General features: G+C 35.0%; 1 protein-coding gene across 1 annotated transcript; it reads left to right on the top strand.

Annotated features, from left to right (window-relative positions):
- Window positions 1-10,616: 10,616 nt before the first annotated feature.
- Window positions 10,617-15,266, top strand: LOC127848126 (uncharacterized). The gene is made up of 2 exons (XM_052380423.1): window positions 10,617-10,728; window positions 11,405-15,266. Exon 2 carries the CDS (start codon window positions 11,475-11,477, stop codon window positions 12,861-12,863), a length of 1,389 nt encoding a protein of 462 aa, XP_052236383.1. The 5' UTR covers window positions 10,617-10,728; window positions 11,405-11,474; the 3' UTR covers window positions 12,864-15,266.
- The last annotated feature ends 1,332 nt before the right edge of the window (window positions 15,267-16,598 follow it).

Genomic DNA, 16,598 nt, shown 5'->3' with positions numbered 1-16,598 from the left:
GTTGAATGATTAAATATCCAATCAAGGTTCATTTATGTAACATAAATGAACATTTATTTAAATAATTCAGAATATTGATGACCATTGTGTCCAGAACCACATAATACTTGCGACATCGTCCAAGTAAACAAATTTCTGAGCAGCCCATTCCTTAACGCAGTGCTAAATTTCACTAGAAGCATTGCTACACATGTTCAAATTGACCTGGTCTCTGTTGTTCTGAATTCATCTACATCAGCACCAAGACGTTGGAATTGGTCTATTGTAAACCCTAATATGTGTTCAAATATGCTATTCACATTATACTATCATTGAATAATTTTACCCAACATATAATTCTAGTAAAATTATTCCGAATATTGATAACCATTATTTGCCGATAATATCAATAAATCATGATACTTCATTAGTGTCATTATAGTATTCAAATAAAGATGCATAATGGTTAAATAGCGATAATCACTATGCGTCCTATTTGATTTGTCGTCAACATCTAGGCATGGTGTTTTTTTTCTTCATATTTTGCCGTAAAGAAATTTTAAAACAACTGATCTCTTCAGGTTTCTTATGGGTCGTTGATCTGATTTTGCCTCGGAAATCAGCAGAACGTGTACGAACTAAATTGGTTTTGCAGCATCGCACATTCTTTAGCAACAAAATATATTTATGAAAAGTTGCATTCTTGCCTCGTCCGATACCGTTATTAAACCTTTGAATCAAGCGCTCTTTCATTTGAATACAGTTTGACTGAAACCTATTTATTGAATTTGCAACAAAAACGTTCGTAGGCTCTTTCTCAGTTATTTCAGTTTTTTTCTGTTTTTGGACGTACTTTGTCTTGATGCAGATTCTGTTATATACTACAAGCATCATCGCTTGTGCACAACATGTTTGTCTATTATATTGTCTGCTGCTTTCATAATGTTTTGTAGTACCTAATTACGGAAGCGTATATATGGTTCACCCTATGGTCATGCCGGATTAATTTATATCGACTTACTGTGAAATAAAATGGTATGTCGACAAAGTTTTGTAGCTTTTTCCCCCACGTAAGTTTACTCGCCACAACGACATTACTGCAGTAAGTTAAAGTCTCGACGTAAACATGTCCGGCTTTTAACGAAAAAATATTTGGTCGACATGAACTAAGTCGACAAATCAGCATAATTTTTGGCGTCATGCTTTTGTGAAAATGACTTGCCATCATAGTTTTAGTCGACACGATGAGTTTTTTTTACGATAGAATGTTGATATCATCAAAGAATCAGTTTACCATATACGCTTCCATAGATTCAAGCCCCCTGCACTGTACACGCACAATAACCTTGATGACGTAATACAAATTTCGTAATACTGAGTAAGTTGAAGTGACGTCATTTAATCTTCGTCTGTGTTTTTCGTCATAACTTTGAATTTTACAATAATGTTGGATGTTGCAGGTTGTAAAAGCTCTTATTGATTTTATAAAACATTAAGTTTACATTTTATTTACAGAATTTTAAATCTACTGTATAGATCTAATATATAATACCAAAACAATGGTTTCAATTTTTGACTTTGTGCAATAATTTAAAAAAAATGGAATAATTGTATATCGTAGACTTACCTCAATTCGCGATAATCGATATATTTAGTAAATTATTTAATTAAACATGGTTTGAACACGTCGTACATGTACAGTATGCATTGGATTTCACACTTAACTGTGGTTTAAGGACAACCGAAGTAAGGTATGTTTCTCTGTAGATCTGTCTACTGACTGGTGTTGGTGTGAAATAATTTTTGAAAATAAAACTGTGTTTTCCGTGATTTTAGATTGTGCATTAATTAAATAAACGTTTTCTGTATACATGTGTCATATGATGATGATGGTATAGCTTTTTGGGTAAGTCGATTGTTGAGTCGATTTTTCGCTTGAGTCAGACATTCTGTTCTTCCTAATTTGTAAGCATAGGCAGTCTGCAAAACTCACTTTTTCGTCGTCATGCATATATAATGTGGCTACGAAACATTCAATATTTCATAGCCAGAGGGAAATTTCTATGGCGGAAACGATTTTGAGTTATTTTTAAACATTGAAAGTGTCATTTACATACAGAATATGTATAGCACTTCGGCATTCAAGATGAAGGTTTGTTTTCCTTACTTGAGACAGAAATTGAAAAATATTACTTAGTGCGTTTCAAACATTCATGATTCAGCATGGTGTCCGCTCTCTTTTTCAAGTAGATTTTATCCGACCTTCCCCAAACTTGGTCAGAAGTTGTATCTAGATAATGTCTACGCCAGGTTCGAACATGGGCCATGCCGGGAAAAAACTAGGTCAAAGGTTTACTTAGTGCGTTTTATTCATTCAGCATGGTGTCCGGTTTCTAATTTAAGTAGTTTTCATCCGATATTCGCCAAACTAGGCCATAAGTTTTATCTAGATAATGTCTAGGCCAAGTTCAAACATGGGCCATGCCCGGCTAAAAACTAGGTCACGAGGTAAAAAACTAGATCATGGGTTCACTTAGTGGCGCATTTTAAACATTCAGCATGGTGTCCGCTCTCTATTTGAAGTAGTATTAATCCGATCTTAACCAAACTTGGTTACGAGTTTTATCCAGATGATCTCTAGGACAAGTTCGAACATGGGTCATGCCGGGCCAAAAATTAGGTCACGAAGTCACTTAGTGCGTTTTAAACATTCAGCATGGTGCCCGCTCTCTTTTCCAATTAGTTTTCATTCAATCTTCACCAAACTTGGTCAGAAGTTGTATCTAGATAATGTCTACAGTATGCCAAGATTGGTGCATTTCCTGTTATTTGAATGCAAAGAATTAGCAGAAAAACATCTTCAAACTGCAGCAGATGACATTTGTAAGAAACAACAAAATTTAAATATTGAACACCTGTTATGCAGAAAACTAATGGTTAAATAAAATAAAGGCGATGTATATCTCGAAAACATTTACACCATTATGCTTTTATGTATTGACAAAGTTACAGTTGGAGGCATCTGTGTCGTGTGGACACATTTCTTGTTACTGGAGCTTTTTAGATCCAATGTTAACGTTTATCAATATAAAGCATTTTATGACAACCTCAATTCATGCCAAAATCTGTGAAAAGGCCCCTTTATTATGCTTTCTTTGTCTTTGTCTTTACCAGGGTCTTGATGGAAAGTTCATACTGGCTAGAGCCCTCACTAAGAGTTATGCTCCAAAAGAGTTCATGATTGACCAAAGTCTACAGTAGGTATATTGTGTTGAATAAATTGTGTTGATTTTATTGCACTTAATACATATTGATATACTCAATTATTTTGATTATTTTTGTCTTAGGTAAACTAACTTTGCAAAGTAAAATCAAATTAACACGTGGTCGTTGTGTGTATTTTATAAAAAAAATAATATAATAAGTGGGAAATTGGGAATAATTGTATTATTTTATGACTTTCAAGTTGATCATATTTCTTTGGTGGACATGAGTCATCGCAATGATTGCCTCAGTTAACTCCCTGCCAAAACATACATTTTTTATACTGTATTTATATCATGATGAAATGAAACCTATTTTGTTTCATATATATTTCACTCGTTATTGTTTATTTAAACACATGCAAACAAAGTTTGTTGAGTGGTATTTCGGATTTTCCCTGTCAGTTAGTTTGTCGGTTTGTCAATGGGCATTAGTCTATTTGTTGTTTGATTGTTGAACAACTTTTTAACTATTTCTGAAGCGTTAGAACTCAACTTTGAAATATGCCATAAACTGAGACATGAAGTAGATACTCAAGACTGTGTATGCTCGACCACTTACATAAAGTAATTTGCCCGTGACCATAGCTGACAAAGCAATTTGGAGAAATTACGGTGATACTATTTTTGACAAAGCTCTAGTTTATTTTTGTTCACAGATACTTTCCTGCAAGAACTGGTGAAGATAATTCAGCCACTGGCTTCCAACTATTCAACTGTTGTTAGGTTTATTAAAGGTATACAATTATTTGATAAATTAACATTTGTAATCCAAGGTTTTAGTAATGATTACCCCTAAACGAATCTGAAAGCAATGAAAAAAGTCAGGAAATAATGCTTTTTTTCAGAAACTGTGAAATTTAAGAAATATGTTGGGTTTAGAAAGGACAAACGTTTATGTTTATTAACATTAATTTTTAAAAGTGCCAAAGGCTGTATTTATTTTTTTTAATGTAAGAAGTTTGTGTTTAATGGACATTTATTTAATATAGTTGTTTACTGGTGTGCAACAAAGTCAATATTAATGAATTTTCCAGATTTTGACCTGTACAATTATGTGTTGTAATGATTGTATGAATTGGTAAGCTTCAAATGTGGGGACTATACTTTAAAGGATTAAAAAAATCAATTCTAGACACGAGTATTTACTACATTTATTTAAGCTTGATAACATTAAAATCTTATGCTATTGAACCTTTTTTTGAGTTTGTTCATGAAAAGAATCAGTACTTGGTGTCTTCGAATGAAATCTTTGGAAAAACCCCTGAGAGGGGATCAAACCCGGGACATCCTGATTGCAGAGCCGACCCCATTCCCACTATTATACCGCGATGTTTATATTCCTTGTACTAATTTCAGAGAAGTCAGCGTTTGAGTACGGGCTGGTGAACCATGCCCTAAGCTCTGCCATGCGCACCCTGATCAAGGACTACATGGTGCTGATAGCACAGCTGGAGCAGCAGCTCAGACATGTACGCATTGCATGGCTTGTATACAGGCATAAGAGTCATCTTAAAGGCTTTATTTAAGTTTTGTGTATTGGAACTATTCATATTGCTTGTACTTTATCCAGTGTACCGGCACCCTGCTTCAGTAACAGTGCATCAAATCTCATCAAAAGCAAACAATGAAATTAAGATATTTTCGGATCAGAACATTGAGTAGAATTCCTCATTTCGGGACAAAGGATTAGGTAAACTAAGCCTTTAAGTTGAATTATAAGATTTTTTGCTTTCTGTAGGATGTCATATAATATTTTGCCAGTCTGTACGTTTGGCATTCTGTTTTCCCCTCCATTGATTTGTGTCGAAATTATGCGCCTTAGACATGTTTATTCCCCCGGATCGAATGATCGGGGGTATATTGTTTTTGGCCTGACTGTCTGTCAGCCATTGTATGTGTGTGTCTGTCCCAAAACTTGAAGGTTGGTCCTAACTTTTGCAATATTGAAGATAGCAACTTGATATTTGGCATGCATGCATATCTCTAGAGCTGCATATTTTGAGTGGTAAAAGGTCAAGGTTATTCTTCAAGGTCAAAACTCGTGTTTTCTTTCTAAAATAGCTGCCGTGCGACATCAAAGTGCAGTAGGGGGCATTGTGTTTCACAAACACAGCTCTTTTTTTCATTTTTATACGCTCGTTTTTCAAAACGGGACGTACTATAGTTTCACCCTTGGCGGGCGGGCGGCGTGCGTGCGGGCGGGCTGCGGGCGTGCGGCTGCGGCGTCCAGAGCAGTGTCCGCTCTCTTATTCAAATAGTTTTTATCCGATCTTCACCAAACTTGGTCAGAAGTTGTATCTAGACAATATCTAGGTCATGTTCTAATATAAGTCATGCCGGGTCAAATACTAGGTCACGGGGTCATTTAGTGCGTTTTTTTACATTCAGCATGGTGTCCGCTCTCTAATTCAAGTAGTTTACATCCGATCTTCACCAGAAGTTTTATCTAGATAATCTTAAGGTCAAGTTCGAACATGGACCTTGTCGGGTCAAAAACTAGGTCATCGGGTCACTTAGTGCGTTTTAAACATTGGGAATGGTTTCCGCTCTCTATTTCAAGTAGTTTACTTCCGATCTTCACCAAACTTGGTCAGAAGTTGTATCTTAATGCTGTGTAGGTCAAGTTCGAATATGGGTCATGCCGGGTCAAAAACTAGGTCACGGTGTCCATTTTGCATTTAAATGATTAAGCATGGTGTCCGCTCTCTAATTCAAGTAGTTTTCATACGATCTTCACCAAATTTGATCAGAAGTTGTGTCCAAATGATATTTAGGTCAAGTTCAAATATGGGTCATTCCGGGTCAAAAACTACGTCACGAGGTCACTTAGTGCATTTTAAGCATTTAGCTTGGTGTCCGCTCTCTAATTGAAGTAGATTTCATCCGATCTTCACCAATTTTGGTAAGCAGTTATGTCTAGATGATATCTAGGTCAAGTTCAAATATGGGTCATGCCGGGTAAAAAAATAGGTCACAGGGTCACTTAGCGCGTTTAAAGTTGTCCAAAACCTTCAAACCTTATTTCACCTGTAAACTATAAATTTAATCTTTATTATTTTCGAACAGTCTTTTCTGATATTTTTGATCGCAAATTGGGCGATAGATGAACATTTGACGATGCCGCTTTAGCGAAACAGCTTGTCAAAGATCATATCATGAAAAAATTCTTCACAATGGCGACCTTTGTTAAAGACCGAATGAGTTAGCTAAATGTTCTTAATCTGCATTCCTCGCTGATTATCATTAATAAAGGTCAAGGCAGCTTGGTTCCCGTCCTCTTTCAAATTTTTCGAGAGGTTCGGGACAGTAACCAGACACGAAACTGCCAGGTGGCACTTCAAACGCTGTGCCGATGGGAAACCCCAAATGTAGTCATTTTTAGGTTTGATCGATAATGTAATCCGCCTCCCAGTTTCGCTGAATGGGTCAAGTTTCCCACAGAAACTACTTCCCCGTGCCCCCAAATTTCGTACCTAATTTTTTCGTACCTTTTTTTTGGTACCCAAATTTTGTTTCGTACCCAAACGTTTTTTCGTTCTCATTTTTTTTCTTTTTCGTACCTACATTTTGTTTCGTACCCAAATTTTTTATAGTACCCGAATTATTTTTTTGGCATAATTTTTCGTACCCAAAATGTTTCTTACCCACATACACAATTGTGGTGATGTAGATAAACATAAATTGATGCTTTTATATCCATCCACTTCAAAAGCATCTTCACACCAGTACTGTCAGTACTTTGATGTTTATTGTCCGTGCTGATATTTTATCGCTTTGCTATTCATGAGATGTGTTAATTTTACAAAATGAATAGGTGTAGTAGACATGATATGAGACTTTGTAACGAATGTTTTACCATTGTTAATCAAAAGTAAGAATATTTCTTAATATTAATACCGCGTCACATTTTTCTCACGTTAATGTTTTATTTGTTACAGTACAAATAACTTTTGGTGACGGTAAGTGTAAAAAATTGATTTGTCGATCAGCTTGATACCATCGGTTGTTTTTCCGTATTCAAGTATACGCATTCACTAATGGGTTACTTTTGAAAATATAACCTTATTCAATTATAAAAAATGTTATTTTCAGTTCTCGTTCTGTTTCGTATATTTTATAGCTAATATGTGCAACGATTCAAGGAAGAATTAGCTATTAAAAGGGACGCAATTCGCCCTTATCACGAACACAAGTTTACCTACTGGCAGATGCAAACGGATAAGAAGAAACCACATATTTATTCTAATAAATCAATAAAAAATCACTTAGCTAACAAACAACAGAGAACGAAGAATGTTTTATACTTGTATTTGCATATTGTTGTGTTTAAACCAAGTGCTACAAATGGTTGTTATGTTAGAATGGCCAGGGCTTTTTTCTTCCGTTTAGTCATATATTTGAAAAGATCGCGGTTCAAATGTTTACAGTTTTAAGAAGAAGACATTTTAAGAGTTTAAAAATGTTCGTAACTAATGGTTCACCATTTTGAACAGTTCGTGACTTAAAGCCGCTTCACAAAGGTGGGAAAAAAAACCTGCTTGAAGTGACCATGTCATTTGTGGCCTTATAATATTTTGATAAAAAAAGATGATCACGAGCACGAGCAGCAGTGAGAAGGCCAACAACACCCTCAAGACGCTCACGTAGACTTGTCAGCCCAAGGCAAGTGTTGTAGCAGCCGCTGACGGAAATATCCTGACATAGAAAGCTGCAGTCCTAAACATTTTGGCTGAATATTGCAGTTACCTGTACACGCTTCATCCAAACTCCAGTCTCCTTCAGAACGATCCCAGGCTAGAAGCGGACGACGAAAGTCCGTCCATACAAGTTGAAGGCAGATGTGGAGGAGACAATGCAGTGCATAGTCTTAAGGCATAAAAATATCTGGGTGTGGGACGTCTTATCTGAGCTGAGTAAGAATTGAGACAGCGACTGCAGCAATGACGACAATATGCAAACAGATGCAAGCATACCGAAAAATGGCAACCTCAAGTTGTGCGAGAATTTCCGCACCATCAGCATACAAAGTCATCCGAGAAAAGTCATGCTACTTACCTACGGATCATCCTCAATCGATTGAAAAGTAAGGCCAAAGAACTGCTGTCCGAAGAGCAGGCTGGATTCAGAGATCAGTGGAGAGCAGTTGAACAGATCTTCAACTGCAGAGGCATAAGAAACACCTGCAACAACAATGATAGCTCTTTCGCAACTTATCAACTTTTAAAGAGTTTTCGACCGCGAGTGATAGCATGGCCTATGACATGTTATGAAATGATTAAAAATTGACGATGGGCTTGTGCAATACATCCAAGAACTCTACGCAAACACCAGCAGCGCAGTACTTTTTAATGGACAGCAAAGGGTCTTCATGAGAAGAACAGTAAGCGTCCGTCAAGCGCTATACCCCGTTTTTATTTTTTTTCCACTGAAAAGATAATGCATGAGACTCTCAATGACCACCACACCTTTATCTCCATCGGGTTCAAGAACCATCTTCAACTTGAGAATCGCTGATGATAAAGACCTCATGAAACCAGCAGTGAACGTCAAGATCTCACTGATATATTATATGAAATAGCAGGAGCATTCGCAATGGAGGTAAGCACGAAAAAGTCGAAGATCATGGTGAACATCACGACTAACACCATTGCAGAAATCACCTTGAATGATGAGAAGCTAGAAGTGACCAGCTTTAAGTACTTTGGCGCAACTCTGTTCAAGTACCAGTACCGTTGACAAAGAAATTATTATTTTTATTTTTTACATGGTTGTAACTGTGATTGTTATGGTTTGCGCTCTGTGAGTCGGTCTCGCTTGTCTGAAACATGGACAGATGGCAATATGGAGATTATGCACGTTATTTCATTTTGTTCCTACGTCAAGAATTCTGATTGTTATTGCAACAAATTGCCTAGAAATATTGCTGAAAATGGTGGATCCTGCGATAACTTTAAAGTTCTTCATATTTTTTTTTATAAAACTTGAAACATGTATAGATGGCAATATGAAAATAATGCACGTCATTTCATTTTGTTCCTACGTCAAGAATTCTGGTTGCTATGGCAACAAATAGACTAAAAATATGGCTGAAAATGGTGGAGTTTCCCCGGTAGGGGACTTTTATTGCATGTCAATAGTCTTGTTTAAACGGTTAAATATCTAGGGAATGGCAAACCTAATGACCAATAAGTGATGGAGACGAATTTGTATTTGTCTTAAGGGCGTATTGGTTCGACTCATGGGAAAAGTTAGTGGGTATGACATCGGAAAAGCAATTATTGTTAAGTTAAAATAAGCTGAAAACTTACTAGGCCTAAAGATTCAATTACAAAAATGGAGTTAACTGACATGATAATAAGGCCTGAAACAGCTAAGTCCCATCTTTCGACTATGGGCTGGTTATTTTGATATTTATTTTTCTTTCCATTTGCCTACTTAGATTAATCTATTTATCACCCGTAAATGATAATATATTCTCAGTTTATATGCGTAAAGCCGGTAAAAATAAACTGGATTGCTTACGCGATATTGCATAATAACAACCGTTCATGGTTTGTCATTATAAACTTTTTATTTAAACTATATTTGCTTTATTTGATGTAAAGCCTAGTTGCGGATGGTCGAACAATTCATGCCGGGTTTCATTCTAAAATGTAATTCCTCAAATAAAATAACACAACGCGTTTGACTCCACTTTTTCAGGCATGTTTGTATTGCTTATCAAAATTTCGTTGAATTCCTGCAAAATCGTTTACCGCAAATAACCTGTATTTATATTTTTGTTATACAAATCACATGTTTATTAGTAATAAGACACCTTGCGCAGTTTTGGATTAAAATGGATAATCCGTATGAAATATATAAAATCGTGCGGCTATTTATGACAGCTTATAATCTTCTGATAAGCCACACTTAATTACAGATGATTAAAAACATGTCCATCTCCGTGTTGATGCAAGCCAAATATTGTAGTAGCTTACATAGGATCCAATTGTCATCTGATATTCATGTACATACTTAAGACTGGTATCGTTATACAACTTTCATATTCTCACGTTCAAAATATCGAAGTTGTCGTATCCTGTCCAAACGCAGAGTTTCTATGATGTAATTAACCATCAAACTTTTTTTGTCCAGCGTACATATTGGTTTTTAAATATATAAAATGGCTATGCTAAGTATTCTTGTTCCAATATTGTTAATTAAAAACGTTATGATATTAGATTTGAGGTTAAAGCTATCGGTTTTTGGATATTATATAAGAATACGTGATACACAGATACATGCATATAATTATGGATAAACTTCGGGCTTCGTTTTTCCTTCAAGGGTCAGCTTGTTTCGTCGTTCTCACGCCTTTCTTTGATTGTCATTTCAGAACAATTGAAGACATGCCAGACGTGTTCGAGCTGGAAACCTTTGACAACAGGAAACAGAAGACTGTGGAGACTGCCGAGAAAAAAAACGCTGCTTACTAAATAAGGTACATATATGTACTAGATTGAAACAAGCCCATATGTCTTTAAAAACCAAGCTACTGTGGTCTTCAAGATATTGCCTATGGATTCACATTTCCCAATCCTATATGTTATTATGACAAAGCATACTATTATTATGTGGACATAAAGCCCCATCATATATGGTCATTTTGACATAGCTTCTGTGGTCATAGAGCCCAATTTGGTTTGGTCATCATGGCATAGCGTATGTGGTCATTGAGCCTCATTCTATATGGTCATCATGGCATAGCGTATGTGGTCATTGAGCCTCATTCTATATCATTTTCATCGTGACAACGCCTATGTGGATATTGAGTCCCATTCTATATAGTCATCATAACATAGCGTATATGGTCATTAAGCTCTATCCTATATAGCCATTATGGAATAGCCTCTATGGACACAAAGCCTCATTATATATGGTCATTATGGCATTGTCTAAGTGGTCATTATGACATAGCCCTTGTAGTCATTATGACATTGTCTATATGTGGCGTTTTCTAAGACTTCTGAGACTTTCGTCGTTATTCGTCAAACATGTTTCTTTTAATTTGATTTACTGGCTTTATAACTTAAGTAATGAATTATAAAAAAAACATAACTGTACATGTAGCATTAGTTTGTTTTTGGGTCTGAACGAATTTCTTTCTGTCATTTTAGTGAAAGTCTAAGCAACACACCTATATTACCTTGACGTGAAGTGTTATTAAAGATATAAACGTCAAAGGAAATGACAATGCGACCTGAAAGAGGAAAGGCTAAGAAGATGTACCTGCCCACGCAAACAACTATGAATTCTGAAAGCAATACGGACGATCCATCGGAAAGTAATAATGTGACAAAAATAAGTGAAATAGACGGTGGGGGAGATGCTAAAAAGCAGGTAAAAGATGTTAAGGTCAAACCGTCTCGACAGAAGAAGCCGCTGAAAAAAATAAACAAAGGTCCAGTGACATTTTCGGCAGAAGAAATTGTGAAAAAGGAAGGGCCCTTAAGTTTAAATGCGCCCACTATTCCCAACGTTCAACTGCTGATAATTAATGTGAAAGGTAATGGCAAAGGTAAAAGTGAAGACGATGACCATATTGATCCTCCCGAAAGCAGACGAAGAAATGCAATCTCTAATATTATCCACAAGTATAAACCTGACGTTGTTTTATTTCAGGAATTTACCTGGGTAGGTATTACAGGCAACTCATGGATAAAATGGCCAATACCCGACAATTATGCCTACTTGGGCAATACGGAAGCGAGTATAATGAGTGACTCAAGGCATGTTGTTGTGTGGGACGTGCCAGCTGCTGACATTGACAACATACTTACAGAACTCAAGAGGACTTCCAATAACAGGCTGGAGCAGCTTTTCCCGACGGACTTTACGCCAGTTTCGCGGATGTGTCTGAAAAGGATGATGGTCAAAACAAAGCCTGTTTTGGATTTCATTTGCGTCTCGTGGCACGGGCCTTCAAAAAAACTTACCCTAGAAGAGAAAATCGTTTTCTTTAAATATTTAATGGAGTTCCTTCGTCATATAAAAGACAAGTACAACATCGCCATGCTGATAGGTGGCGATTTTAACATAAACATGGAAAGCATTAAGCATATTGACATCTCCCCGTTCAAGTTATGCGAGTATAAGGCATCCGAAAGACGGATTGGTAGAATCATTGACTTTTACATTGTATCGGACGAAATTACCTTGGATAACATACAGTGGGTCGACCTTGAACGGGATACTGACGTCGTTCGCCCGAATAAAATACTAGATCACGACCCCGTGCTTGCTACTTTAAAACCTAGTTTAGAGGCAATGGCATTTATGGACACATTGTGGTCATGGTTGTCGAATCTGTTTGGATTTCGAAATGCTGTTTCAGATACGGAGTCAAATTGGTTGAATCTTGAACGTGATACTACCGTCGTTAGCCCGAATGAAATACCAGATCACGATCCCGTGCTTGGTACTTTAAAACCCATTTTAGAGGTAGAAAGATCAGCCGCCTATGTGAATGAACGTGGTGATTCAGAATCGAAGTCGAAAGGAAAAGCAAGTGACAAAATGGCATTTATGGACACATGGTGGTTAAGGTTGTCGGATCTGTTAGGATTTCGAAGGTGACACTACCGTCGATTGCCCAAAAAGAATACTAGATCACGACCCGATGCTTGTTACTTTAAAACCTAGTATAGAGGCAGAATTTCTATGTGAATCGAAATGATTTTTCAGATTCTAAGTCGAAAGGAAACATATTTGACGAAATGGTCTTCGAGGACACATGGTGGTCATGGTTGTCGGATCTTTTGGATCTCGAATGTGATACTACCGTCGATTGTCCGAATTGAATACTAGATCAAGACCTCGTGCTTGCTGCTTTGCAACCTTTACATAAATAAGCAAGGTATGCTTCATTAGGCAGTATGAAGTGTCAAAAACTATATAAAATACTGACTTCAGTGTAACATGCTATGCACTGTTTGAATACAAAGTTTAATGAGACATTTTTCACGCCATATGACTTGTATTATTTAAATACATATGTCGAAAATGCATGTTGTTTTTTTTAAGTGTGTTGGGAACCTCTTAAACGAGGGCTACGTTGACAGTTGTTGGCCTTATGCAATTATTTTTTAGAATTAAATGTTGTCATTATTTTGAAAATATATTTGTGTAATATTTATGGTGTGGAAAGCCTATTTTGCTTGTAGAGTTAAATATTACATATTATTTGTAGGTTTTGCGTGGTTCTGGTAAAATCATATTAAATAAGCCCCATAAGTATTTTAGATATTGCCAAAATACAGTAAAATCAAACATATAAGACGTTAAGTGGAAATGCATTATGACCATCACTTAAGGCTTGCAATTATTGATAATTGTTATTTTTGCGTAGAGCATGAATGAATTATTTAAAATTTGAATTACTTGTTTTATGCAGATCATAACTGATTTTGTATTGAAGCACCATATCCAATAATACCACCTTGGATGATAATGACCCTTAATGGGTTTGCAAAATTCTCGAATCATCACTTTCGTCAGTAGTAACATACACACTTGAACAAAAAAATGCCATAATTCGTTACTTCAAACAACATGCTTGTGGTATTACATACACATACTTTAATATAATGAATGACAAAATGACGCAGCCTATACTACACCTATGACATTTGTCGCCCTATTTGTCGTTCTGGCCGATATTAGTCGCTCTGGCGTGACGTTCTTAAAAGAAACTTCACGTCAAAACGAAAGGGCAGAAATCGGCCATCAAATCAACGTTTGTCTGACTGTTTTTTTAATGTGCATCTTTCATGATAAAAATTTATGGAATCGTTAAGAGTCTTATGTTTGCATTGTATATTTCTTTACAAATTGATCGAATGAATACACTTTGTTTTAATTCAATTATGTATTTGTTTAATGTTAAGGTAACATATACACAAGTGTCATTGAATTTCTACGTTACTAACAAGTCTACTGCCTTTGATTTACGCAATCAAAAGAACTAGAGAAAATACATCTGAAATTTTGCAAACGTATTTTAAAACTTAAAGCTAATACATCTAATGCGGGCGTATATGGGGAGTTAGGTCGATACCCTCTGTTCATTACAAGGTATATACAAATTATTAAATACTGGAGTAAAATTATACATACAGATAATATTATTATTAAAAAGGTTTATGAACAGGCCAAAGCAGATTGTAACACTGGCTTGAAAAATTGGGTATATAATATTAAGTTATTGCTAAGCAATCATGGTTTCGCTTATATTTTTGAAGACGCTGAAAATGTCCATTTTAAATCATTTATTTGTATTTTTAAACAACGTATCTTTGACAATTTTATTCAGGAATGGTCCCAGAGCATGCAGATAAACCATGTTCTTACTACTTATGTACTTTTCAAAAACAATTTCCATTACGCATCATACCTCGATTTACTATCTAGCAGCCTAAGAATGTTTTTCTGTAGGCTAAGACTATCGGTTCACCCACTAAGAATACAAACCGGTAGATATGGTAGAAATCGAATTGCTAGGGATCAGCGTTATTGTTTATTTTGTAATTCACATGATATTGAGGATGAATATCATTTTATGCTTATATGTCCATCTTTAGAGGAGATACGCACAAAATATGTACCAAAGTATTATTACCAACGCCCATCGATGTTTAAATTTTTGGATATGTTGGGCATTAATAACAAAACCAAATTAATTAAAATTTCTCTTTTTATTAAATACGCATTAAATAAAAGAAACTCATTGTTAAATGTAAGTTCATCTTCGTAAAACAAGGACACATACTTTAACATTTTGAATATCACAATATGTATGTATATCACAATAAAATGTAATAAGTTTTATAATAAAGACCAGGTATACCGTATATACAGGTATACCGTAGTTACTGTCAATATATGATTACCGTGACATGAATGTTCTTAATTATGCTTTGTTTGTTTTGTTATATTGACGATGTACATTGTGCAAGTCATAATAAAACACATGTTCTGTTCTGTTCTTTGAATTTCTATGTTACTAACAACTCTACTGTTCTCAATTTATTCATGTTAATCTGTTGGATGTTCAATTATCATTAAAATATACGCGTGTTAATTTTTTTTTGCAAACACATTTATATTTTTAAGACTGCAAACAATACATATATAGTATGAGAAGTTACGCAATAATGGCATTATTGTAATGTACTCATCTATGAAAAAATGCATATGTAACACATCATAAATATCCTTAAAACAGAAGTCAATTACATACAAAGCATTTATGATAGTACAGTGTAAAATGTTTCTATCTTTACATATGTAAGAAAGGCTTTAATATTATGTACATACTTTAAAGCTAATGGATAATCTTTTGCTACATAAACGCGTCTTTCTAAGATGAAATATTCTACAAAAAGATCAAAATGTAAAGTTTCATGTATGTAGCATACTCTAAAGGGTAAAATAACATTGCGTTAATATAAATATACAAGCAAAATTATATATTTGTTGGAGATCACATAACATAACAATACAACAAAATAAGATGCTTCATGACAAGTGACCTTTAATGTGTAGATACTTAGAGTAAAATGAAAATAATGCCCCTTTTTAAACTACAGGACATTGTTACAACTTTGAGTCAAGTAAACACTATAAGTATTACACAGATGTATGTGTTTCCAGTATTTATACACAATAAAACTATGTATACTTGTCATAACCGAAGAAAAAAGCATTGAAAAACTTAAACAGCAAAAGGTTAATATTATCATTTTTTATGACACACGGTAAGGTATAACAAGTATGTTTACAAAGTTATGAAAACTATAACAACATCATATTTATATAGTAAGTTCGTGTGACAATAGCATTAAACAATTCTTAGGATTCTAAATTATTTTTTTGAAATTGATATTCTTGTTAAGTCATCATATTCATTCTATATGTATCTATTTGCTTGGTTTTAGTTTGCTTGGAATGCATTTATTTATTTTGCACTTGTACAAGTTTAGCTTTATAAAACAAACTAACATTAGTTATGTCTCAGCAGACGTTGATGAATATTCAAGTAGAACAATTGTCTTATTCATGAAAGAAAAAAAATGTTTTGGTGCAATTCCATCGATAATTGAATTATATAAGTCACATTCTTAGAATAAATGTTCTAAATTGTCCTCACTTTGTTTGCAAAATGAACATATTGGATCATCCGTAATATGTTTTATTCAAATGACTTTGTTTCAAGTATCTGGTGTATTATTCTGTTTTGGAACCACTTTACATCATTAATTATTAAAAAGGGTAGTTGCAAAATGCAGTTTGTTTCATTTTCATTAATAATTG

The sequence above is a fragment of the Dreissena polymorpha genome, chromosome 10, assembly GCF_020536995.1.
Source record: "Dreissena polymorpha isolate Duluth1 chromosome 10, UMN_Dpol_1.0, whole genome shotgun sequence".
Lineage (NCBI taxonomy): Eukaryota > Metazoa > Mollusca > Bivalvia > Myida > Dreissenidae > Dreissena > Dreissena polymorpha.
The sequence above is the reverse complement of the archived record's forward strand: the minus strand, read 5'-3'. Positions and strand labels throughout refer to the sequence as shown.